Here is a 27486-nt window from a genome sequence, read left to right on the forward strand (position 1 = left end):
AGGTTGATCTCCAGAACCTGGACTCCATCCTGGACAGCATGGGAGCCCATTTAACCAATGAGGAGCTGCAAGAGGCATTGAAACATGTGACTGTTGATGGTTTGTATTTCAAATCTGGCTCTGTGTTCTCTAGCAGGGGGCGTGAAATCAGCAGGGATGGATGGAGAGCGTTGGAAACCCTGCTGCATGTGTGATTTGTGCGTGTAAAAAGAAGTGATGTGATGTGTGCACAATAGGGACAAGGGACAGTTGATCCAAGGCCCAGATTCTGCTCCCACTTACACTGGTGTAAATCTAGGTAACACCACTATCACCAATGGATTGATTGGCTGGGTCTCATTTGCACTAACGTCGCTTTATCCCATCCTGGCAATGTAAAGTGGCCTTAAAGTAGAACACGTTTATATTTTTGCGCCACGTGTAGAACAGTATAAAGTGATTGTGTAAATGAGAATCGGGTCCAACAGGGTTAATCTGTATTCGCACCAGTACAAGTGGGCTCACGATATGGCCACTTGGATTTCACAAGAACGGCCAGATGGGCTCAGACCAATGGTGCATCTAGCCCAGTATCCTGTCAGTGGCCAGTGCCAGATTCTTCAGAGGGAATGAACAGAACAGGTAATCATCAAGTGATCTATCCCCTGTCATCCTCTCCCAGCCTCTGGCAATCAGAGGCTAAGGTCACCCAGAGCATGGGGTTGCACCCCTGACCATCTTGGCTAAGCCATTGTTGAACCCATCCTCCATCTTTCATACCCTCCCTTTTCTGATTCTAACTCCATGCCTCCTCCTCTCAAGGATTCCTCCAGTTTTCATTTACAAGGAATAAAGTCTCTTGTCTGACCTGAACTTAGCAGTGATGCCCATTCCCTTCTGCCTCTTTTCCTTAGTGTCTGTTTGTCATTTCCATTGACTCTGAGCTGTGCTTTACCTTGCAGCGGACGGGAAGGTGAATTTGGGCGAATTTATGAAGGAGGTGAGGGCTGTCCAGAAATTGCCCCCAGGGGAAGGTGAGTGAGAACTTAATAACACTTATGGTTGGTAAAGGAGAGTACACTGAATGAGGCAGGAGAAAGTATTATGTGACTGTGTAATTAAAGATTGTCTCCTAATGAACCCACACAAGGGGCAGAGTTAAGGTTATTTCATGAACCTTAATTCAGACATTTCCTACCTCTTTCCTGAAATGAGTAGATGAAAGCGCAACTATAGAGCTGTTAGTGAATGGTAACAGGGTCCACGCCGCCAATTAGTGCCTGGCAGGCTAGAGAGCTATAGATTTATATGCCAGCTTACTGCGCACTAACCATCTGTATAGACAAGCCAGTTAAGTATTGTGAAAAACTAATTAGAAGCGGATTCTTCCCCCTTCGAACTGAATAATGTATTACCTGTTTCCTGGGTATTTGCAAAGACGCAGGAGGATTTCAGTGCCATCCTAGAGGATATCAAAGATGATGATGGTCACAGAGCCATTTGCCTAGTTGTTTTAATTGATCTGCATGTTGTTTCCGGGGCTGGTTCTGGGCTTCCAGCTGCTCCATGCAATTCTTCTCAAAGCCATGGGCTCCCACCCTTACAGCATAACGCCATGCGAAACGATCCAGCACCAGCTGCTCAAAGGTCGAATCAGAAATATTCATTTGGGGCAGGTTTTGTTTCAAGGTGTCTTTGAAGCATTTCATCTGCCCTCCACGCGTACAGTTGCTTTAGCTTAATTCAGAATATAAGACTTTGTTTTCATAGATGGGTCTCGGGCATTCGAATTACCTGGCGAGTCCATCTCAAGAGGGAGCAGATCAAATGAGTCTTGATGCCAGCCCAACCAGCTTTCACCTCTTTTATCAAAGGGGATAAGGGGCTTGTGTCTAAGATACATTACCAAAGTTTTCAAACATAATAAATAACCAACACCTAGGGCTAGATTCAGCGCTGCTATAACTCTTATACTTTGCGGGAGTTACACTACTAGGTCATAAAGCAGTGAGCTTTTTTCCCCTTTGTTTGTACAGTGCCTAGCACCGTGGGGTCCTGGGACGTGACTGGGCTCCTAGGCACTACAATCATATTTTTAAGGTTTCAGTATTCCTTAGGAGGTAGTGCAGAGAGGGGAAGGACTGATTTGCACATATGGATAGGCCTAGAGGCCAAGACACTTGGGATTTCTCTTCCTGTGCTGCAAACACTTGAGCAAATCACCTAATCGTATCTGACCTTGAATAAAAATTTAATTGCTGTGCCTCGGTTTCCCCTCTTGTATAGCTGATGATAGTTCCCTTCCGCCCAGAATGGGTACAAGTTTCATTTCACTATTCTGTGTGTAAGAGAGAGAGAAAAAACAAAGAGTTATTGTTTTTATTATTATTATCCTTATATTGCCAAATGTCACTCCCCAGCCTGTCTGCATGTAGGGGAAGAAAGCCTGGTTTAGTTCTTCAGGGTGATTCTTTAATGTACGACTAATGAGCCTATGCAGAGTCCAATCTTCTCCTCTCCGTTCCCAGAGGACAAAGTGGATGTGGGGAACCTGGACTCCGTGCTGGCCAACATGGGGATCCATTTAACCCAGGAGGAGCTGCAGGAGGCGTTGAAGCACAGCCCTGTTGACAGTGAGCATGTCCACTCCCACTCTGGCTCCGTTTGTGCAGCCAGAAATCTTGTCAGCACCCTGTTGTGTGGGGCAAGGCCTCTTGCTGCCAATGTGGTGGTGGGCAGAGTCGGCTCCCTCCTCCTACTGCCCGGCAAGCCAAAGGTGCTAACCCCATCCTCCCCTCACCTCAGCCAACCTTCCCCCTTAGACCCAGAGGCTGCTCTCACTTGCACCCAGCTCTGATGGCCTCCAGGGGGCAGCGGGGAACAACTGAAGCTCTCAGGTTCCCTGGCCACAACCATTCCTCTCCAGCTATTCCACCCTATGCCCTCTATGTAGGAGGCTACAAAGGGGGTGGCATAGAGCCATTACCCCACGTGGCAATTCCCTCTGCCCACAGGGATTGCCAGGGAGCTGGAAGCTGGCCTTGTCATGTAAAGCAGGAGGAACAGAGCCCAGAATCCCAGCCCTCGCTCGCTCTGCTGCTTCCCTGTGCGTGGCCGTGTCCGGCCCTCGTCTCTGAGTGGTGCTTTCCTTCGCAGGGGACGGGACAGTCGGCCTGAGGGCGTTTATGAAGAGCGTGATGAGTACGCGGAGACCGTCCCAGGCTGAAAGTAAGTGAGAACAGACGTGCTCTTCACATTCGTTGCTGACGTGGCCTTACCTGGACCATTGGAGAGCAGCATCGAGTCACTCTCTATTAGGGTGACCAGATGAGATGAAGAAAATATCGGGGCACATGGCGGGTGGGGGAGCAAAAATGCTGCTGGCAGAGCGAAATATCGGGACAAATTAGTGGGTGCTCTGCACCCACCAGCAGCCAAGCTCCCCTCCCTGTGCCGCCTCACCTCTTCCTCACCCCGTGAGTGCGCGTGTCCCCACTCCTCCACCTACCTCCCAGCGCTTCCCCCCTGCCACCGCCAGCACGCTCCAGGAGGAGGGGGAGGAGAGGGAACGTGGCGCTCAGGGGAGGAGGCGGGGCTGGGGCTGGGGCGGGGATTTGGGGAAGGGGTTGGAATAGGAGTAGGGAGGGGCGGAGTTGGGGCGGGGACTATGGGGAAGGGGTTGGAATGGGGGTGGGGAAGAGGTGGGGCAGGGGCGGGGCCCGGTGAGATCTTGGACAAGGCACTTAGGGACAGATTTTTAAAGGTAGTTAGTCATCTGAAGAAGTAGATAGGCACCTAGTAACCGTTTTTTTAAAAATTGAAAATCCCACGAGGCCCCAGTGCACATCTGTAGGCCCCTAAATGCCTTTTAAAAATCTGGCCCTTTTAAAAAAATAAAAAAATCGACCTCAGTTTCCCTATCTGTAAAATGAGGATAATAGCCCTGCCCTGTCTCTTTAATGTTGTGAGGATAAAGACAGTAAAGATGGTGAGGTGCTCCAATAATCACCTGAACAAGAATCTCACTTCCCGATATACCCAAAGGGTTGAGCTCGCCCATGAGCAGAGGGCTTGCCCCATATAAGCTGGAGGTCTTTTGTGGCACTGAAATGGCATTTATACTGGCTCTCTTCTCTGCCCGGGGTGAATTTCACCAGTGCCTTCAGCACCATCAGCAAAAGCCAAAAGGATCCTTCACTTAATATATTGCACTTCATTATTCAAATGTAGCAAACCACCAGCTCCCGGGGGTGTGAATTCTGCTCTCAGTGTCTACATCCACACTGGCGTAACTGAGAGCAGAATTTGGCCCAAGACGAGTGGGTGGGTTGGGTGCTGGGGTGCAGTTACACTGGTGTTACACCATTTTAACTCTGTTGGGCCAGAGCCATTGAACATCGAACTGGTTGATGGGATCTGGCTCCAGTGGAGAGACTTCTGATTTGCACCAGTGTCTGTGAGAGGAGGATTTGGCCCCAGTGGCCTTAATTGAGATTTTTTACATCTCAAAGAGGTGACGTCAAAGGGTCTAAGGGGACTCTGCTATTTCAAATTATGGGTAAGATTCTGAATGGTTGTCATAGCTACAAGAAAGCAAACAGTAAAACCCCTAATCCTTCTATCTACTTAAAGGGGACAGAGTTGATCCTCATCACCTGGACTCCATCCTGGCCCACATGGGGATCTTCTTAACCCATGAGGAGCTGCAGGAGGCGCTGAAATTCGTGACGGTGGATGGTGAGTCTTTCAGGTCTCCCTGCGCTCCGTGGTAGCGTTCGCGTCGGTGCCAGAAAACTGAGCGAATGCCTGAGCCGCATTTTCCCTTACAGCCGATGGGAAGGTGAATTTGAGCCAATTCATGCGAGGAGTGAGTGCTGCCCAGCCAATGACCCAAAGACCTGGTGAGCAAGAGCTTTATTAAAGAGTCTCAGAGGGGTAGCCGTGTTAGTCTGTATAGTAACAACGAGGAGTCCTTGTGGCACCTTAGAGACTAACAAATATATTTGGGCATAAGCTTTTGCGGGCTATAACCCACTTCATCAGATGTATGGAGTGGAAAATACAGTAGGCAGGTATAAATACACAGCACATGAAAAGATGGGAGTTGCCTTATTGAGTGGGGGGTCAGTGCTAACGAGGCCAATTCAATTAGGGTGGATGTGGCCCATTTCCAACAGTAGACATGAAGGGGTGAATATCAACCGAGGGGAAATTACTTTTTGTAGTGACCCAGCCACTCCCAGGCTTTATTCAGGCCTAATTTGATGGTGTCAAGTTTGCAAATTAATTCCAGTTCTGCAGTTTCTCACTGAAGTCTGTTTTTGAAGGGTTTTGTTGAAGAATGGCCACTTTTAAGTCTGTTATTGAGTGACCAGGGAGACTGAAGTGTTCTCCTACTGGTTTTTGAATGTTACAATTCTTGATGTCAGATTTGTGTCCATTTATTCTTTCGCGTAGAGACTTCCCGGTTTGGCCAGTGTACAGGCAGAGGGGCATTGCTGGCACATGATGGCATATATCACTTTGGTAGATGTGCAGGTGAATGAGCCCCTGATGGTGTGGCTGATGTGATTAGGTCCTATGATGGTGTCCCTTGAATAGATACGTGGATAGAGTTGGTAATGCGGTTTGTTGCAGGGATTGGTTCCTGGGTTAGTATTTCTGTGGTGTGGTGTATAGTTGCAGATGAGTATTTGCTTCAGGTTGGGGGGCTGTCTGTAAGCGAGGACTGACCTGTCTCCCAAGATCTGTGAGAGTGAGAGATCATCCTTCAGGATAGGCTGTAGATCCTTGATGATGCGCTGGAGAGGTTTTAGCTGGGGACTGTAGGTGACAGCTAGTGGCGTTCTGTTACTTCTTTGTTGGGCCAGTCTGGAGTAGGTGACTTCTGGGTATCCATCTGACTCTGTCTGCTGCTAAGCTCCCTGGTCACTGTTCCATCGCTCTCCGGCAGTTCCCCATAGTGACTTGCTTAGAGATGGTAACGTGTGGGTAGAGGTTGGTGTCTCTTGAATGGCTTCTGGTGTCTGTCTCTCAGGCATGTTGTAAAACAGGCAAAAAGCCTCTCTGGTTCACAAGTGTTGCTGGGGGTTACGGATTGTCTGGGCCCATACTGTGGTGAGGTCATAATCACATGGTCTAATGCCCATGGCTGAGCAGGGTTGGGGGCCGGTGAGTTGAATGAAGCTTGTGGCGATTACTACTTCCTGGGCATCCCGAAGTTGATTGTGCTTCGTTAACCATCGTTTAACCTTTTTTACGCTACCTCTTGCACAACAATGGGGACTTAAGACACTAGTCAGTCAGGGTGGGGCAGTACCGAGGCCATATTTCAGGTGTGTCACGGCAGGTTTAGCTGCTTGGCAGAAGCCCCAGTGAGATCAGTATCTCATGGGGGGGAAGTCAAGGCTCCAGAGAGCTCGGAGTACCTCATGATTCTGGATGCAAGTTACAGAACTGATGGCCCCAATTCATGAGGTAAGGTAGCTGGGAAAGAACAGGGAAACTAGCTCTTAGTCCCCCCCACCCCTTATCTAGCCCCATTGCCCGTAAAATCTGAGCACCTCCCAGGCATTAATATATTTTCTCTCATGACCCCCCTCGTGAGGGAGGAGAGTGCCATTATCCCCATTGTACAGATGGGGAAATGGAGGCACAAAGCAGCTAAGTGCTTGCATAACAGCGCATCACTCAGGGGTTCTTTCCTGAGTCTGTATAGTGGCCTTCCTCTTGCCACCCTCCTCCTTAAAGCTGTCTCCGGTCCCAAGCTCTGGGATCAAAGGAGGTTTAAAGTAGGAGGGAGGAGAAGAGCCTCTGACCCTCTCTGCATGTTTGTCTTACACCCCAGAGAAACCTCAGACGACCTTTGGCCCCATCTCTGAGACCAATATGACTCTGAAATCCCTGCCGAAGAAGATGATGTTGAAACCCCTGCCAAAAAAGACCAGCGGGTGAGTGTGGAGGTGTCCGGGCTGCCATCGCCATGGATTGCCAGGTCCTCTGAGCAGGATCCCTGCCTTCACTCCTGCCAGTAAAACACCCAGTACGCTTGGTGCAGTAATCAGCATTAATTACCCTTTTTTCCAGCTGAAGGAGCTGGCTCCGTTGGACTCGCCCGTGCCCCCCTGTGGCTGTAATACCGTGTGTGTGTAACTGAGTTTCTGTCTTTCTTTTTCTTCTTGTTTTTATCAAAAATATAAACACATAACGAAACAAAACATATATAAATACACGCACCAGATAGAAATAATCTCTCGGAACAAAATTTAACCTTCATTATTTGCAAAACCTGGCGGGGGCGGGGAACCCTGAACTCATCCAGGTCATGCAGGGCATCAGTTAGTAAAGTGACTAATTAGATAAATGAGAACATAATCTATGAATAACAGGAACTAATATATATTCAACTGCAAAAGTATGCAATCATTTCATGTGTGACCAGACAGCCTCATACTTTTCCCAAGTGTTTCTATTAGACAGAGTCATTTTTTCCATTAATGCAGTAAGAGGGAGGTCACTAAGCCAGTCTGTAAATAAAGGAGGAATTGCAGATTTCCATTTCTCAAAATTAACTCTTTTGGCCACTAAAATAGTGACTGCAATCCATTTCTCTGGTAACAACAACTCATTCATCATGCCTCAAATACACAGGCTTGGAGAAGGAAAGAGACCATGTAAAGTTTTTGAGAGAGCACTGAATATGGAGTTCCAGAACATGTGCATTTCTGGACAGATATAGAAGATGTGCGAAAGGTTGGCACATGGCTGTTTGCATATCCAGTATTCGCTGTGCGTTGCCTTAAACACATGATCTGGAATCCAGTCCTGCCTGTTTAATATCTTGTTCTGGAAGAATCACAAGGATAAAGAACTTGAAGTATCTTGTGCATTAATACAGATAGCCTTTATTCTCACAACAGAAACCTGGGAGGATACGTTCGTTTTCCCATTTTCCTTTGAGACTGAGATTGAGAGGGTACCGCAAAGCATTAAGCCATCTAAGTAATTCCTACAAAATGACTTTTGTTTCCATATTTCTTAACATCCTCTTCTAGAGGTGAAAGAGTTGAAAAGGACCAATTGTCCCCTATTCTGGCATGAATCCTTGAGCACAGCTGCTGAGAGAGGAACCTGTGAAACAGTAAAAGCGGATATTTGTTACATGTTTAATCGAAGGGGGCCAGTCTATCATCTTGTGTTAATCCTTTTTCTATCCAAATTGTCTTAAGCATGGAGTTGGCCTTGATCCTGATGCATGGGTTATCCCATAGTGGTACGAGAAGAGAATTAGTAAGCTCGGATGCTGTGATCATTGTAGGGCATTGCAGGATGCTCCATGTAGATGCAAAAACTGGACTTTTCCCTAAGGACGTGGGTAGCCTCTTAAGGTATATAAAAGAAGAGAGGGAACCAAATGGCACAGCTAAGCTTTTTTCTATCTCAAACCAGGCCAGTATGCAGAGCATATATAATAGGACGCATTTGGAATGCTAGATAATATAGCTACAGATCTGGCAACCCCAGACCTCCAGTTGCCCGCTATTTTTAAGGGTCTTGTGTGACAAGTGAGGCTGGTTTTTATCTCATATAAATTGCATGATAAGCCTATTTATTTGAGCAAAGAGTGAGGGAGAGACCTTGAAAGACAACAGGCTAATGATATACAATCAATATATGGCAGATATTCATTCTGGCTATTTCTATTTCCCCCAGTAAGGATATAGGGAGGAGACGCCACCTCCCTACATCCTTGGACAGTTGTTTTTATATGTAGTTCATATTTATAGAAACAATTTGGGGAAGATTAGGACAAAACACCTAAATAAGTTATTTCCTTGCATCTTGGAAATGGAAAATGCTGAGACTGAGAAGGATCTGGTCTTTTGGATACATTCGTTGCTTGTGATTTATTCCAGTTATTGCAAAAAACAGAGGTCTCCAGAAATGTAAGCTACACTCTATAATGATGAGATTAATGAGGAGGGATTCTTCAATAGTACAAAAATGTCATCAGCATATAAACTGATTTTGTATTCTTTCCTGTTTATAATCACACCTTCAGTGACTGCGGACATTGCCAGTGGCTCAAGAGAGAGATAAAAAAGGAGAGGCAAGAGGGAACAGCCCTGTTGTGTCCCTCTTTCTAGCTGAAATATGGGAGAAATAATTCCATTCGTCGATAGTGCAGCAAGGGGAGAGTTGTATAATACACTCAGCCAATTCAGGAATATTGATCCAAATACGATTTTTTTAGGACAGCCATTAGATGAGGCCATTCAACCCTATCAAAGGCCTTCTCTGCATCTATTCTCAGCAGCCAGGCTTCCTTTCAGGAAACTACCCTGATCTGCGTGTGTAATTGATGGGATGTGGCTGCTAAAATTTTTGCAATTGGTTTGCAATCTGTGTTGAATAGAGATATGGGACAGAAGTTGACACCGTTGTGACCATCCTTGTTCTTCTTTAATATGAAAGAAATTAAAGCAGTTTTCGTGTTCTGAAACATGGCTCTCTTTTGGAATGTTTCAGTGAAGACCTTTGAAAGAACAGAAGAGAGCTGATTACAGAATGTTTTGTAGAAATCTGCCAGAAAGGCAGCCATCCATCTCAGGGGCCTTGCTGGAGTTCATGGTTTTTTGTAGCCTGTTCAGTTTCTGGTGTTGAGAAAGCTTTGCCCATAAACAACACTTGTTCTGAAGTTAGGGTATTAAAAGGCAGGTCTTCAATTAAATGATCCAATTGATTAGAGTCTGATTGGTTGTCTGATTTATATAAAGCTTAATAGAATTGCTTACATTGATTATTTATATCTGTTCATTCCAGGATGGCCCTCCCGTCTTCTTGTAATAAGGAAGAAATGTTGTTGGCTAGTTCCATCTTAAATCTTCTGGCAAGTGGCTTACCTGCATTATCTCCCCAATCATAATAGCTTTGTTCTACCCTGTTGAGTGTAAATTTGAACTTGGCTGGATAAGCGTTCATTATATTTATATTTGGCATTGATAATGTAGGAGGTTTTCATTATTTGGGTCCGCCTTGTGTGTTTTCTCCAACTCAGCTATTTCCTTGGCCGAAAAGTCTAGTAACTTGAGTCCTTCTCTCTTCTTTTGGGAGGCCTCCCTAATGCATTCACCCCTTACAGCACCTTTCAGAGCTTCCCAAACGATGTATCTGAGGTAACCGAGTGCTTATTTTCTTGTATGAAGTGAGAGATGACACAATCAGCTGTGCAATTACATTTTGCATCTTGTAGTAGCAGTGTGTTCAGCTTCCAGCGAAGGCTTTAACGAGGTGTAACCAGCATCTATGGTAAGTATAAATGGAGCCTGAGCTGAAATTATCAATAGTGCTTCCAGGCATGCTGGAATCCGTTCTGAAGACACAAGAAAAATTCAATTCTAGAGTAAGAAGAATGTACTGCAGATAAATACGTATATTCATGCTCCTTGGAGTGTCTTAGTCTCCATACACCTTTTAAATCAAGTTCATTCATTAGTAACGAGGGTTGCCCTATTGTGCTTTGAGGGCTGGGTCTCATGTAATTGGATTTGTCCAGACATCTGTCTAGCATAGTATTCCAATTGCCTCCCAGTATTACAGGAGTGTCTTTCTTATTAGAAAGAATGTCTGCAATGTCTTTGAAAAATTTAGAATTACCTCCACTTGGATTGCAAAGGCTTCCTAGAACAAACTTTTTTGAGTTGAACCATCTTCAGGAAGAACATTTCTTTCTTCAGGATCAAACCAAGACTGTATACATTGAAAAGTTAATACTATTATGAATTAAGATGGATGTGCTTCTGCTCTTAGAATTCAGTGATGAATGATACTCAAAACCTCCCCACATCTTCTTGATTCTAATGGCATCTATTTCTGCTAGATGAGTTTCCTACAATAAAGCTACCTGGCACTTTTTTGATCCGAGATGTCGCAGGATTTTATTTCTTTTGGAAAGTGGATTAAGTCCTCTCACATTCCAGGAGCACGCTCTAAGATATAAAACCTGATTCTAAAGATACATATTTCCCCATTGATATTGTAAAACCCTATCTCTAGGATATGGTCTATATTTATACATATTAGACACTGGTTAGTTTTAAATTAATTTCTGCTTTCAATTGAGCCTCTAAGCAGGGCCGGCTTTAAGCCAATTCCACCAATTCCCCCGAATCGGGCCCCGTGCCTAAGAGGGCCCCGCGCCCAGTGGCAGGGACGCCCAGAGTAGGGGGCAAGTGGCAGAGAATCCCTTCCCTGGCTAGAGGCGCCTTTTTAATTTTTACTCACCCGGCGGCGCTCCGGGTCTTTGGTGGCACTTTGGTGGAGAGTCCTTCACTCGCTCCAGGTCTTTGGCGGCACTTTGGTGGCGGGTCCTTCAGTGCTGCCGAAGACCCGGAGTGAGTGAAGGACCCGCCGCCAAAGACTAGGAGCGCGGCCCGGTGAGTACAAGCTCCGCATGTTTTTTTAACATGTTTTTTTTTAGTCATCCCTGCTGGGGCCCTGTCGAAACTGTTCGAATCGGGCCCCGCACTTCCTAAAGCCAGCCCTGCCTCTAAGTGTGTACGGTATGCAAAAAGATCTGTAGTTAACTATCATGTGTCTTACAAATATACTTTGGAACAGAAAACAACAAAAAGTAAGACTTAAAATAAGCCAGAATGGGCAATTTCAGATCCGGATGGCTTCAGTTCTATCTCTCCTCCCTTCCCTATATTATCTAATAATATCCTAAACATCTCTGAATGCATATTTTAAGTCAAATCTTACCCTGTAAATATCATTGGGTATTCTAAGAACATGTATAATGTATTCCTACCTACAGAAGTTCTGATGTATAGTTATGTATGCATATATATATACAGACTCATCATATGAAAATGTACAATTGGTTTGGTAAATCCAATACAAATTAGTACAAAATCTAAATATGAAAACTACAACATAAAAAAAGTTTCATATTCATAGTATGTCAAATGCCCTGCACAAATTGAATAACTAGTACTATTTAAGGTTAGGTTATAGTCTGTTTTACATGTCAGGAATATTGACTGTTCCACAAGGGACTTGTGGTTACCCTAACACGACCCATCAGAGGCAAAGCTAGTGAAGAGATTCTGTCTAGCAGTGCAAGCTGTGATGATTTGTGCAGATAATGCTTCAGGCAGTAGATGGGGCTATATCCCCCAGCTTAGTGTTAAACAGTTACTCTGTGCATTGCGTTGCTATACATTCGTTATTGCTCCGTTTTAAAGGCGACCAACTGAAGAGTTCAGCCTACCTCCTTGCTAGGAATTCGAAGTTTGTGTAAGTGACTATTATCATGTCTACAGGGATACCTAGAAAAACAAACTGATTTTTAAACTTGTTGAGGTTCGCTTTGTACTGAATCCATGGGGAAGGTGAATGGGTACTGGATGCTGTATCCGATATTGGTCCCCCTCAAGATTTGCTTTATGCCATTGAATGCAGCCCTCTTTCTGTTAAAGAAGTCAGGGGAAAGAGATTTTGTGGCCTTTGTACATAAGGTTTTCAGCTTTCCTAGCGGAACTTCAGCGGCTTGAAGACGATGGGCTTGGGCTTGTCGGATTCCCACCGTCTAGTACCAGGCATTCGATGAGCCCTTTCAATGTCTAATGGGGGAAGCTGAGGGTGGATTTTAAATATGCCAGGGACCAGCTTCTGAAGAAAGCTGATAATATCCACCTTCTCCAGACCCTCAGCAATGCCCAACAGGTGACGTTTGTTTCTTCAAGTTCTCTTTTCTAAGTCATCCTGGTTTTCTTCCAGTTTGTCTAGTCTAAGCTTTGAGGAGGCCATTTCTTCTTTAAATTCACTGGTTTCAAGGGCAGCCTTTGGCAGCTAATTTTCCAAGTGAGCCATATGGGGATTTTGCATCACACACCTCTTTAGAGAGGCCATGGATATCTTTGGAGATTGAATCCAGGTGGCCTGTGAGGAATTCTTTCAGTGTCGCGATATCCTGGGCTAGGTTCTGGTGTGGCTGCTTGGGTGATGCAGGTTGAGGTCTTTTACTGCTTCTCATTTATTCATTGGGATCCATATTCAGCAGTTTGAAGTTTATCCAGGGGATGAATTTAACCTTTTATGGCAGAAACTTATTGCCAGTTTGCTAGGAGAGTAATGATTAGAGATGAATTGATGTGAGGAGATCATCTTCCTCACAGATATCATGTGATCTTGGAATGTCATTCTTTCTAACACTATAACTTGGCAAAGCTGAGGCTCCCCAAATCAGCTACCTCCTCACCGGTGCTTTCTCCCCACTGCTTTCCAGGGGAGGAGAGGGAGCAGGCTCAGGGGTGGGTGCCCAGCAATGGCAGAGTTAAAGGTTAATGGCTTGGTTTTTCCCAGGAGCTGAGTACCCACATTTCCTATGGGAGACTCAGCCCTTTGGGGAGCTCAGCCCGTAAATGCCAAAGTCGTTGTGCAGCCCTGAGGAAGTTGAGGAGATTGCATAAGAGGGCAGAATCAGACCCTAGAAGTGTCTCCAGAATGACCCCACAGCATCTCAGTGGTGTTCACATCTGTGTACAACTGATGTGAGAGCAGAATCAGATAATAAACTCTTCTCTGTTAAATTAATGCAACCCCTCTGAAGTCAATAGGGTTGCACCAGTGTAGCTGAGAGACGTTTGGCCCCCTGCATCATATCCTGCCCTGAATCCATGCGCTCAGCTGCTGTTCCATCAACAGGAGCTGCACATCTGCAGAGGAGTGTCGGTTTGCATCTTTTAATTGTCCTTCTTTCTTCTTGAATGTTGTATGGCAGGGAGTTATCTGGCATCCTCCTAGACAAGAATAAGTGCAAAGCAGTAAAGCATCTGACCAGGGACCAACTAGAAGGTAATGATGCCCCAGTTATCTGTTTTTCACCTTGAAAGGCAGGCTGACAAAAAGATGTTCAAGGTTTATTCTTTAGCTTGTTAAATCCTTATTATTTCTACTGCAGTAGCAACTGCGGGGACAGCCCCCACCTGAGGTCAGGCCCCCCTTGTGCTGGGCACTGTACAGACCCAATCCCTGCCCCGAACACCTTACAATTGCAGCTGACCAGACAGACAAAGGAAGTAGGGCTGTCAAGCGATTAAAAAAATGCATTGTGATTAATCATGTGATTTTTAAAAAGTAATTGCGATTAATTGCATGATTAATCGCACTGTTAAACAATAATAGAATACCATTTATTTAAATATTTTTACATTTTCAAATATATTGATTTCAATTACAACACAGAATAAAAATGTACAGTGCTCGCTTGGACTGTAAAAAAACAAAAGAAACAGTATTTTTCAATTCACCTCATACAAGTGCTGTAGTGCAATCTCTTTATCGTGAAAGTACAACTTAGAAATGTAGAATTATGTACAAAAAAACTGCATTCAAAAACAAAACAATGTAAAACTTTAGCGCCTACAAGTCCACTCAGTCCTACTTCTTGTTCAGCCAATTGCTCAGACAGACAAGTTTGTTTACATTTGCAGGAGATAATGCTGCCCGCTGAAAGTGAGAACAGGCATTCGCATGGCACTGTTGTAGCCAGTGTTGCAAGATATTTACTTGCCAGATGCGCTAAAGATTCATATGTCTCTTCATGCTTCGACCACCATTCCAGAGGACATGCGTTCATGCTGATGACAGGTTCTGCTCGATAACAATCCAAAGCAGTGTGGACCAATGCATGTTCATTTTCATCATCTGAGTCAGATGCCACCAGCAGAAGGTTGATTTTCTTTTTTGGTGGTTCGGGATCTGTAGTTTCCACATCAGAGTGTTGCTCTTTTAAGACTTTTGAAAGCATGCTCCACACCTCGTCCCTCTCAGATTTTGGAAGGCACTTTAGATTCTTAAACCTTGGGTCGAGTGCTGTAGCTACCTTTAGAAATCTCACATTGGTGCCTTCTTTGCATTTTGTCAAATCTGCAGTGAAAGTGTTTTTAAAATGAACAACATGTGCTGGGTCATCATCCGAGACTGCTATAACATGAAATATATGGCAGAATGCGGGTAAAACAGAGCAGGAGACCTACAATTCTCCCCCAGGGAGTTCAGTCACAAATTTAATGAATGCATTATTTTTTTAACAAGTGTCATCAGCATGGAAGCATGTCCTCTGGAATGGTGGCCGAAGCATGAAGGGGCATACGAATGTTTAGCATACCTGGCACATAAATATCTTGCAATGCCGGCTACAAAAGTGCCATGCAAATGCCTGTTCACACTTTCAGGTGACATTGTAAATAAGAAGCGGGCAGCATTATCTCCTGTAAATGTAAACAAACTTGTTTGTCTGAGCGGTTGGCTGAACAAGAAGTAGGACTGAGTGGACTTGTAGGCGCTAAAATTTTACATTGTTTTGTTTTTGAGTGCAGTTATGTAACAAAAAAAATCTACATTTGTAAATTGCAGAGATTGCACTGCAGTACTTGTATGAGGTGAATTGAAAAATACAATTTCTTTTGTTTGTCATTTTCCCAGTGCAAATATTTGTAATAAAAAAAATATAAAGTGAGCACTATATACTTTGTATTCTGTGTTGTAATTGAAATCAATATATTTGAAAATGTAGAAAAACATCCAAAAATATTTAATAAATTTCAATTGGTATTTCTATTGTTTAACAGAGCGATTAAAATGGCAATTCATTGTGATTAATTTTTTAAATTGCGGCTACTTTTTTTGAGTTAATCGTGTGAGTTAACTGCGATTAATCGACAGCCCTAAAAGGAAGTGTCACTCCCTCTTTTGCGGATACGGGACTAAGGCACAGAGGGAATAAGTGAATTCACACAGGAAACCTATGGCAGAGCTAGGAGCTGAACCCAGGTCACACGAGTCCCATAACCACAAGATCCTTTTGCCTTTCCTCTGGTTCCATGATTCTCTTACCATATTGTTTCATTGACCAGGGTAGAATCTTTGTGTTGGCATAAAAAAAAAGCCCTAGGCATTATGCCCCTTGGTTTCCAAAAAGCGTAGTACATGAAGTTCGTACATCCCACCTGACGTAACTGGTGGTACTTTCCCTACATGCCCACAGCTTTCCACCAGGCCTACAGTTTCTTCAGTAAGGACGCAGATGGCAGTATTGACCTACAAGGCTTGGAGACGACTGCAAAGAAGCTGGGGATTAGTTTAACCGAACAAGAGGCCTACGACGAGCTGTCATATGCTGATGTGGACGGTGAGTGTAAACAATCATCCCAGGTTTAGTCCACCGTGGTACGTTCCAAGGGTCTGTGTTTGTGAGTGTGTGGCGTTGTGCTCCCTTGGTGCCATGCTGCTTGCTGCCTGGCAGAGGTTTGTGCTAACTCCAGCCGGAGCAATGGAGTGCCTGGTCTGTTACGAAGTGAGAGACCAGCTCAGTGTGAAAGCAGGGCTCTTACAGGGGAAATGGGCAAAGTGGTGGGCAGAGGGGGGGCGGGCAGCTGTGCATAGGGCTAGCTCCAGGATGGGCGGGGAGTGCACTAGGCTGGCAACATGCTGATCCAAAGGGGTAGGGGCCAAGGGGGGATGGGACTATGTCCCGCCTCCTCATCAGGCAGCACTGTGAAGGGCACCATGTGAATGGATGATGGGAGAGGGATAGCTCAGTGGTTTGAGCATTGGCCTCCTAAACCCAGGGTTGTGAGTTCAATCCTTGAGGGGGCCATTTAGGGATCTGGAGCAAAAATCTGTCTCGAGATTGGTCCTGCTTTGAGCAGGGGGTTGGACTAGCTGACCTCCTGAGGTCCCTTCCAACCCTGATATTCTATGAGTTGCCCAGCAGCTGTGCCAGCCCTCTCAAGACGAATCCTGGCTGAGTCCACAAGAATTCTTCCTTGGGCTGCCCTGACACTCTAACCAGTTGGTGTACAGCAGACACCATTAGCACACATCTCTCGCACACACATGAGGAGCCCGGATTAGAACCCGAGTCTTTCTGGTCCCACAACCGCCCTTCTGCAAGCCTCCAAAGCAAGTCCCTCTGTGACAACACTGACTCATACATACAAGACCCCTCCTCAGCCCTTTCCAATGCAGCCAGTGGCTTAAAGCCACATTTGGGCCCAAAATGTATTGGTCCCTTTGGTTGATCTGGGTTTCAAACTGGGATTCACTAAGGTTTTCTCCTCTTGTAGTCCTTCCCCCCTGCCCTCCCAATCACACAGGTCAGAAGCAGGCCAGCCATACAGCCATCACTAGGGCCCTACCAAATTCACGGTCCATTTTGGTCAATTTCATGGGATTTTAAAAATTGTAAATTTCATAATTTCAGCTATTTAAATCTGAAATTTCACCGTGTTGTAATTGTAGGGCTCCTGACCCAAAAAGGAATTGTGGGGGAGGGGGGGCAGGGGGGTCACAAAGTTATTGTAAGGGGGGTTGTGGTACTGCTACCCTTACTTCTGCGCTGCTGGCCGCGCCGCTGCCTTCAGAGCTGGGCAGCTGGAGAGCGGCAGCTGCTGGCAGGAACCCAGCTCTGAAGGCAGATCTGCTGCCAGCAGCAGCGCATAAGTTAGGATGGCATTATATGATATTGCCACCCTTACTTCTGCGCTGCTGCCTGCAGAGTTGGGCCCTCAGTTGGCAGCCGCCACTCTCCGGCAGCCCAGCTCTGTAGGCAGCAGCACAGAAGTAAGGGTGGAAATACCACGAACCCCCTAAAATAACCTTGTGCCCCCCCCCCCCCCCCCGCAACTCCCTTTTGGGTTAGGACCCACAATTTGAGAAACACTGGTCTCCGTGTGAAATCTGTACAGTATAGGGTAGAAGCACACACAAGACCAGATTTCACGGGGGGACACCAGATTTCACGGTCCATGACACGTTTTTTGGTAGGGCCCTAGCTCTCACTCTCTGAGACAGGCTCCCGTAAGCAGCATGGCCTCAGAACTTAGACAGACCCATGCTGATGACATCCAGTGGAGTGGGGGAGGTATTATGCACTTGTCTAGCGTGGATCTTAGCAACAAAGCCCCTTCTCCGCCAGCACTCAGGGGAAGGTGGCTGTAGCCAACCTGGCCTGGAGTAGGCCCATTACTACCATGTCCCTGGGGTGAAAGGTGCTTGATCAGTGGGAAATGCTGTTTACCTTGCAGGAGATGGGAAAGTGAACTTCTCTGATTTTCTGACCATTGTCACCGACAACAAGCGCTTCATCCAGGCTGTAGGTGAGTGCGGTGAACCCAGCTCAGCCAATGGGATTGGCCACGGTGTCCCCCAGCGATGTCAGTGTGTGGCCAGAGAACCCCACTTACCTAGAGGCATCGGTGTTACCTGAACCTTGGGGCGATCTGGAGTTCACGTGACGTGGACTCCGACATCAGCATCTGGGGTCCCCCAAAGAATGAGCTCGCGCACAGCTGGCCCCCGTTCAAAACAGCTGTACAAAGCCTTGACAATCTAGCTCAGGGGTGGAGGCCGCTGCTGAGTGCCAGGCTGAGACCTGGGGGCACAGAGGAGAGTGCAGGCACTGGCACAGCTCCCCAAGGTAGCCTGGCTCATGGAAGGGGACTGATGACGGGGAGCCCAGGAACCACAGGGTATATAAGCGGCGTTCAGATAGCCAGGGTGAGGTCAGTCAACGCTGTGCTCCACATACTCAGGCTGAGACACTCTGCCTGGAACACCGGGACCAAATCTGCCTCTTCCAAAGCAGAGGGGGAGCAGCATTCTCTGGAGATACTATGCTTCCTTGGGCGATGGGAGAGGGCAGTGAGAAGTACCCCTTGCCCCAGTGCACCAGGCAGGAGACATGCCCCCACACACGCGTACACCATACTTTGCCCAGAGGAAACCTTGTTGGAGGTCACTGGTGCTGACTGCGGGCTCTGAAGCAGATGGGTTGGTGGGGTGGGCGCTCTGATTGACGTGCATCTCCTCCCCAGCCCCCGAGAAAGGCAGCCTGGAGGACTTTGATTCCATCAACGCCACGGGAATCCTGCTCTTTGAGGTCCTGTCAAAGCTGGTGGAAATGTCGGCTCTGCCCCGGAAGGCCATGCTTGAAATAGTCAGGTGAGTGCTAAAAGCTCTAGCAAGGTCTCCAAAGAGGGGAAAGGAGGCTCGGCAGAGTCAAACAGTGGGCTCAGGGCCAGGCTTACAAAGGTATTTAGGCACCTAAAAATGCAGATAGGCACCTAATGGGGTTAACAAAAGCATCTAGGTGAGTTAGGCCCCTACTTTGATTGGAAGTCAATTGGAATTGGGCCTCTAACTCACTTAGGCGCCTAATGGAATTTACAGTAGTGGTTATCTGCATCCTTCTGTACTTAAATACCTTTGTAAATCTGGCCCCAGTTCTTTAGGCACATAAGTGAGCAGTGTACCTGTGTAGACAAGGCCAGCCATATAAATGAGGACAAAACAGGGCCCTGTAGATATATTTCATACCTCCTCCCTCTGCCCCCTGGAGAACAAAAACACACCTGTTCTATCTGCCATATGGCACACACCGAAAAGCACATCCCTCTTCTCTACATAGCCCTTATGACCTTACCTCCAGATCACCACATAAGCCTCCCAGCCTGTCTGCTTTCATCAAGTTGGAGCATTGTCCCCTGGCTCCTCCTTGGCAAGCTACACCCTTGCAGGGTATGAAAGACGAGGATGGCTGCAGGCTGTGCGAAGGAAATCTGTGGGTAGTGGGGGCCGACCTCTGGGCTAAATCAGAATCGCCAACCTATCTTTAAAGGTGACTTGCAAAGAAAAGGAAGTGCTGTGGTTTGCTTCTTTATGGTGAGTAGAGAAGGCCTGGAAAAGATTTTATCACCCTTAGGAGTACGGTTGTCAAGTCTTGCCTTTCCAGGTCTGGTTGGAGAACTCGGAGGTATGGTCTCAGAGCTTTCTCTGCCCTTTATCAGCAGGGCGGGGAGCTGAATCCTTAAGACAGAGAGCCCTTCTCCCCAGTGTTTTAAGATGCTTTGAAAAACAAGGACGCTAGACTCGGTTACTCTTCCTCTCGATGAACCGTATCTTCCACCCAGGGGCGGCTCTATGTTTTTTGCCGCCCCAAGCACGGCAGTCAGGCGGCTTTTGGCAGCACGCCTGCGGGCGGTCCGCTTGTCACGCAGATTCGGCGGCATGCCTGCGAGAGGTCCTCCAGTCCCGCGCCTTCAGTGTCCCCACCGCCGAAGCCGCGGGACCAGTGGACCTCCCGCAGGCATGCCGCCAAAGGCTGCCTCACTGCCGACATCACAGCGACCGGCAGGCCGCCCCAGGCGTGCGCTTGCTTCGCTGGTGCCTGGAGCCGCCCCTGCTTCTACCATGAGCAGTCTTACTGAAATCAACAGGGTTCAGTGCTATTCAGTGTGCACCAGGCTATCCCAATGGGATCCAAAGAGCATTAATCTATCTGAGTAGAAATCCCTTCCTTCTCAAAGTGAATCAGGATTCAGTTTCTGGATATTGCAGGTACCATAATCCAACCAGTTCTCTAGCTGTCCACAGAGTCTCCAAGGAGACATAAGAGCTGAATTTATACTAAAGTTTAAAAAAAAATTAAAAATAGGGGGGAAAAAAACCTTTCAAATCCTCCCCAGCCTCCTCTATGCAACATAAAGCAGGAAAAGGACACAATTCCCCTCCCCGCTTTGCTAGCCCCCATTAAAGAAGGTGAAAAAGGCTGTTCTCTGGTTATAGCTGTCCTGGGTGTAGAGTGTTTGGTGACACTGCGCCATCTTTCGTCTTCTAGTTACTACCGACAGAAGTTCCTGGTGTCCACTGGCAGGAGGGCCTGGATAGATGCTGGCAGCTTAATGGACCATGGGAAGGGGCTCCACACACTCCGAAAAGCCCCAACTCCTCAGAGAGGCAGAGTCACTCCTATGTCTGCCTTTGCGGGTGCTGCCCGCATCTCAGTGATGAATGACAAAGAGCTGGAAGCCTACGTGGAAACCCTCAAGGGTAAGAACTGCACGTGGCAGTTGTGTGTCTGAGTGGGAATTTCAGTGGTGGTGCCAAAGAGGCAGAAGGCCCATTTGGGGGTCACAGCTATTCACTACAGCATCCTGTGTCCATTGCCAGTAAGGAGAAGTCCTCTCTCCCTACCAGACTTTTGGGCTTTGGATCAGGGCCGAGGTTAGCAAATCTTTTTTGCTACCTGCACCCACCCACTGCTTGGACTCCTCAAAGACATGAGTGATAGGAGGAAGCATAATCTTGTAGTGAAAGTGCAAGACGCCTGGGTTCTCTTCTCAGCTGTGCCACAGACTCATTGGGTGATCTTGGGCAAATCACTTCAGATTTATAGAAGTAGCCACTGATTTGGGATGCCTCCAAGCCAGGACTAGAACCCAGATTTGCCAGTTCCAGATCACTTATTTGAGTAATCAAATGGGAAGGATGGTACTCTTCCAGGCTCCACCCACAAAATAAGCTCCACCCCCATGAATCACCAGACTGACACCTTTCAAATGATCAAAATATGATCATCTGTTCTCTGAGCTGCATTGGGCACCTTGAACTTAGGCCTGGTCTATACTACCCGCCTGAATCGGCGGGTAGAAATCGACCTCTCGGGGATCGATTTATCGCGTCCCGTCGGGACGCGACAATCGATCCCCGAATCGGCGCTCTAACTCCACCAGCGGAGGTGGTAGTAAGCGCCGCCGACAAAAAGCGGCAGAAGTCGATTTTGCCGCCGTCCTCACAACGGGGTAAGTCGGCTGTAATACGTCGAATTCAGCTACGCTATTCACGTAGCTGAATTTGCGTATCTTAAATCGACTCCCCGCTGTAGTGTAGATGTACCCTTAGTTCTTCCCTCAGTGGGACTTGAATATACCTCTGGGCTCTGATAGGCTCTTTAGATTTGCTTCTTTCTTGATTGGTTAAAACAAAAAAGGAGTCATCTCTCCCAGATGCCACCCATTGATGGCACCAAAATGGGAAGTCACTCACAGTAAATTGTGTAGATCTCCTTTCTTACATGAGGAATGAAATAGTTGACACATATATTATCAGCACTGTCACCATGTAGAATAAATATAAAATGGGAGAATTAAAGTTAGCTTAAGGTTGGTTAAAGAAATATGGGTTGTAAAGAAAGGCCTTGAAAGTAAAGAGTTATAAGGCCCGATGGAATGAAGTAGGGAGGGCGTCTGGTTCAAAGAATAACTAATGAGATAAGGGGAAGTTTCTGAAAAGGCTTCTGACCAGTACGGGTGACTGGTTTTAAGTAAGACAAAAAGAACATGGCCCTTCCCACCCCACATACCAGTGTTATCTCAAAAAATAGGGCCTATGTTAACCCAGGTACAAAGGAAAAACTGTGTCAGCAAGAAGGATGGGAAAAGATAAGGAGGAAAGGCCTTGGGGAGAAAGGAGGTTGTAATCTTATCTGGATTAAGACTGGAAATAAGGGTGAACTGTCTCCAGTTGGCTTTTACCTGAAATCAGTAATTGGCAATGACATCACTCGTTTTTTAAAGTGTATAAAAAAGGTAAACTCTTCAAGGGTTCATTGCTAATACCTGCCTGACCACATTGGAGCAAACCAAGATGGGTCTAAGCACCCTTGGGTGTTAACCCATTTGTAAGTATCTTGATCAAATGTTTATAAATGTTTTGTTACATTCGGATGTAGTCAATTGCTTATTATTTAGGCTTTGTAGACGTGTTTAGAGCAATTGTATAAGTACCTTTTGGCCTCTGGATTTAATAAAGCAATTTATGATTAAATTAGTGTCATGATAATATCCTGCGTAAATAATAATTCCAACACACAAGGGAACCTTCAATAACTGTTTAGTTCTTCTTGGTGGCTGCTCGGTGTATAACAGCTCATGGGCTACCAAGGAGTCCATCTCTAGTTCTTAAGACCTATGTCTTAAGACTTTCAAAGGTGGCCTCTAATTTTGGATGTCTCCGTTTATGGTTTCCCAACTTTAGACACTTGTGGGTTGATTATTCTGAGGTGCTGAGCACCCACAACTCTTTGCCTACAGCTGGAATAGTGGGGGATCAACACTTCTGAAAATTAGGTACTAGATCTGTAAAGTTGGGCACCCAAAATCAGAGGCTACTGGCCCATATTTTCCATGTGTTTTACGGAAAGTAAGGTACAAAAAAGGAGGAAAAGTGAATAGGGGAGATCTCAGAATGTGTAGTCCTGTCTTGTTGGATTGGTCATAGAATGGGAGAGCCAAGGGCTAGAAAACAGATGGTGGGTACTGTGTCCAATTAGTGATATCCATTCTTTTCTTTTCTTTTCCCCTTTGCTAGCAAGCAGTGTCCCCTCTGACAGTCCTTATGCTCAGGTACCCATCTTCCCATTGCTTCCCAACCGGAATGGAATGACAATACCGAAGCCAAAAAAAGACTTGCAGAAGCTGGAGATGCAGAGAAGGAAAGAGCCTATATCATCGTTTGAAAACCATTTTTTCCATAAAAGAAACTGGCTGCGTGAGGCAAGATAAGGAAACAGTTAATCTATATAATAACAGATGACACCCAAGGGCAGGTCTGAGTAGTTGTGCTGTAGATTCTTCCCCATTGAAATGTGTGGGGTTAGCACACATCCCTTCAACGCTTACATTCCCTTGGACTCAATGGGTCAAATTCAGTGATGTCAACGGGGTGTGACTCTGCGTAAGCCTGGAGTCGTCTAAGGTGATGTAATATACACATTGAGGGTGACGGAAGGAAGTGTAAATTACACAAACTTAACTTCCTTTTAGATCTTTTTAGACTCATCTCTGAATGTGGCCACCGGAAAATTGTTCCCAGAAATGTTCTTGAAATGAATCTATGAATGCTGCATCGTTTAACCTGCAGTCGGTGCAGCTGGCAAACTGTGGCTGTATATATGTTCGAGATTACATAAAGTGGGGAATTCTGGTGGTTTGTATACCTGGCATTCACCAGCGGTAAAATGAATAGAATAGCTCTCCCCTTTGCAGCCCAGAAAGCCCAATACCTCTGGGTGACTATTCCAGGTAAGACAGGGATACACTTTTACAGGGAAGCAAATAGCCTTGATTTCTCTTAAACATGTTAGGCTGGTTGAAAAGGGTATGGGTTTGATTCCTGTCCTAAAAGCTTTGAGGCAAGAGATTCTGGCTGAATTCCCCCATGTTCCCTGCCACAGATTTAAAGAATATCTGATAACATGATAGGCTGATGGATTGTCTTGGTGGGATGATTAAAGGAATGAACCCTACCACGAATGCAGCAGAAGAGACCAGCTGTCCGTCCCACAAAACAGCTTTGGTCTCTCACTTCCCAATCTCAAGATATGACCAAGTGACCCAGACCACACAAGACACTTAATGAGGATGTCTACTTTCTCTGTTGTCCTCCACAACACACACCCTGAGATGTGTGGACACCTGATGGGAAATCCTGGCTGTGCGTGACAACACTAAAAGATCTTTTCCGAGCAGTAGGCTGTGTTTCCTCCTCTTGGGGACAGTCCTGGAGCATAACAGTACTGAAAGTAGATAGGCCAAACCCTGCTCTTGTATATTGCAGTGTAAATCTAGACTAGTAACTTCATTGGCTTCAATGGAGTGAGTCTGGATTTACACCGGTGTAACTGAGAGCAGAATTTTGCCTTGTACATATACTCTGGTAGCCTTCCATTGCTGAGCTAGGGCTAATCAGATCTCACGCTTCAGCCTGACTGCTGCAGGAAGGGATTTCCCCAAATGTGCGACACTAAACAACTGGCCAGGTGCATTAGAGAGGGGTTTGTTGTCCCTGAAAGTAGTAGGTCAAAGCCACTGCCTGAGGCAAGAGGCCTGTCTTGATGGACCATTGGTAAAGCCTCTCTTTCTGTCTTTTTCAATCAGGCAACTGCGTTCAAACCTCCTGATTACTTCAGAGATCGGAAAACCTCCCTTAGTCTCGGCACTCACTTGATGGAGAGGCGACACCGTTTGACTATAGAAGACCTGCGTGAGATACGACTAGATGTGAGTACAAAGTCTACCACCCCTTCCAAAGAATTCCTCCCTCCTTTGTCTCTGGTAGTTTAGGAGATAACCAGTTTGACACTCCATCAGATCCTCGCCAATCAAACACACTCTTCTTCCAAGGACTAGGTGGCTCACGGCATTAGGAATGGGGTATGGCGGTATTTCCCAAACTTGGGATGCCGCTTGTGTAGGGAAAGCCCCTGGCGGGCTGGGCCAGTTTGTTTACCTGCCCCGTCCACAGGTCTGGCCGATCGTGGCTCCCACTGGCTGCGGTTCGCTGCTCCAGGCCAATGGGAGCTGCTGGAAGTGGCGGCCAGTATGTCCTTCAGCCCGTGCCGCTTCCTTCAGATCCCATTGGCCTGGAGCAGCGAACCGCGGCCAGTGGGAGCCATGGTCGGCCGGACCTGCGGACACGGCAGGTAAACAAACCGGCCCGGCCCGCCAGGGGCTTTCCCTACACAAGCGGTGTCTCAAGTTTGGGAAACACTGGGCTATGGGGGCCCTTTCATCTCCAGGGCACTACTTTGGATGCCGACTGGGTTGCTAGCGATGAAAAGATGGCTCTTTTGTGGTCTTTATAAAAAGAGTTCAGTCCTGGTGAACAGGGGCCATGTCACACGAACCAGCATCCATCCCAGCTGGCCTCGTTGTTTCCCCTTTTTGGAGGTCAAAAGAGATGGCCATGGCCACCTAATGCTACCCTTTCACCTAGCAGCCATCCAATCAGGGCAGGAGTGAGGGGCAGCATACGGACATTTGCATTGCCACACTGCCCCTACTGTGGAGAAAGGACTTCAGCTCCCAGTGTTGTCAATCTGACCCCTTCCAGACAGAGAGTAAAATGTCTCTCTGGAATTGCTCCATTTTGCTTGTTGAAACATAAAGCTACTTAGTATATGGCACAAATTCAGATCTGATGTAAGCAAATGCAACTGAAACTGCTGGGCGTGCGAAGTGCTCAGCGTCTCTGAAAATCAGACCACTTTTATAGGGACTTCATTTTACGTACTCAGATTGGAAACTCTTGTCCTGAGGTCCTCACTGCTCTGCATGGACATTAAAGATTCCACCTGCTATTTTCTGTAACAGTTAGAGGAGCTGACCCAGTCTACTTGGTCAAGACTTCCCTCCCCTCAAATTGTTTGCACGTTTTCAGCCTGATTGCTGCCCTCTGCCCCAAGAGGTGGCTGCATTTCAGTGGTGCTTTGAAGCCCTTTGAGACAAAAGATGTTACAGAAATGTATGATTATCAGTAACCCAGATAGTACAAATTAGTGGGTTGCTGGTGCTCCATACCCCTGTTCCACCCTGATTGTCACCTGGCAACCATTCTTCCTCTCCCAGAGGCATATGCAAGGGTTAGGAGCAGCAAGTACAAATACCATTGGATATTACCACTTAGATACAGTAGCACGAGGATGGGGACCTTAGAAATATTGTAGGAACTGGGGTATATGCACAACCCTTTATAACACAGTGACTGTAGTTACACTGAAGTTCCAGTGTAATTACAAGGTGTAACCCATACAATTAACTTTCTGGTGAAAGGATTTTAACTAAGCATCTGTATTACTTCATGCAATTCCTTGAAATTACTATGAAGTATGAAACCAAAGGGATAATAATAAATAAGTCAGTTAATCTTTCCGTTACATAAATTGGTGATACACGCCACCTTGATATAACACGACCCGATATAACGTGAATTCGGATATAACGCGGTAAAGCAGTGCTCCGGGGGAGCAGGGCTGTGCACTCGGTGGATCCAAGCAAGTTCAATATAATGTGGTTTCACCTATAACGCAGTAAGATTTTTTGGCTCCCGAGGACAGCGTTATATCGAGGTAGAGGTGTATTTACTGGCATCTACTTGCAGTCAGTGCATGATAAAGGGCATCCAGGATCTTTTTTTTGACAACCTCACACCTCCCATCTGTCAGACTTCTGCAGTAGCTGGTTTCCATTTGGGTACAGATCTGGTTTCATGCTACACTGCGGCCTCTTTCAACCTCCATCTCTTCTCCATAGGTGAAAAGGGTAACTGAAATGTACAAGGAGGGGATGGCACTCAAGGAGAGGAACAGGATGCTGAGACTGTGGCGGAGGTTGCACGGTGGGCAGATTGGGCTGGAGTCAGGGAACCACAGCTTCTACCACACTTTCTCCACCTACTCCTGGTCATGGAACGCTCGCCAAGAGCTGGTGACACCCAACGAACTTCAGCAGTACGATAACAAACTGTACCGCAGAGAACATTCCTCAGCCCGCTCCGATGACAGCGAAGTCAAGGGTGGGATAAGGAAAGGAAAAGAAAGGAAATGAGAAGAAAGAGCCATATTGCTCCATTTTCTTATCACTGTTGACTACTGTCCTCCTTCACATCCCATTATTTTTCCCTATAACAGTCTCAGGCTCTTACACAGGTGACACTGTCTGAGGGTAAAGAACTGTTTCCCCTTTGCACACTGGCTAATACAATGAGAATTAAAAGAGAAACATGTTTTTCTTCTACCGGTCTCCGCTCTTTCTCTGTAACAATCACTGGATTCAGGAATATCACTATAGGGATTTCACAAGAGGATAGATTTGAGGGAGA

At 46.4% G+C, this 27486-nt stretch overlaps 1 protein-coding gene across 1 annotated transcript; it reads left to right on the top strand.

The window, feature by feature from the left end:
• Positions 1–27337, top strand: EFCAB3 (EF-hand calcium binding domain 3). Its single transcript, XM_034755947.1, has 15 exons — positions 1–99; positions 942–1013; positions 2508–2612; positions 3136–3207; positions 4612–4716; positions 4809–4880; positions 6827–6929; positions 13766–13839; positions 16034–16177; positions 18075–18146; positions 18864–18990; positions 20666–20877; positions 23197–23381; positions 24765–24887; positions 26919–27337. The coding sequence occupies exons 1-15, from the start codon at positions 39–41 to the stop codon at positions 27210–27212; spliced, it is 1821 nt and encodes a 606-aa protein (XP_034611838.1). The 5' UTR covers positions 1–38; the 3' UTR covers positions 27213–27337.
• Positions 27338–27486: the final 149 nt, after the last annotated feature.

The sequence above is a fragment of the Trachemys scripta genome, chromosome 23 (assembly GCF_013100865.1).
Source record: "Trachemys scripta elegans isolate TJP31775 chromosome 23, CAS_Tse_1.0, whole genome shotgun sequence".
Classification (NCBI taxonomy): Eukaryota; Metazoa; Chordata; order Testudines; family Emydidae; genus Trachemys; species Trachemys scripta.

What these genes read in the sequence shown, in the direction of transcription:
- EFCAB3 (XM_034755947.1), top strand. Translation starts at nt 39, where the DNA reads ATGGGAGCCCATTTAACCAATGAGGAGCTGCAAGAGGCATTGAAACAT. An exon ending in GAAATTGCCCCCAGGGGAAG is followed by an intron (nt 1,014 to 2,507) that starts GTGAGTGAGAAC and finishes CTCCGTTCCCAG; the next exon opens with AGGACAAAGTGGATGTGGGG. An exon ending in GCCATGCTTGAAATAGTCAG is followed by an intron (nt 18,991 to 20,665) that starts GTGAGTGCTAAA and finishes TTCGTCTTCTAG; the next exon opens with TTACTACCGACAGAAGTTCC.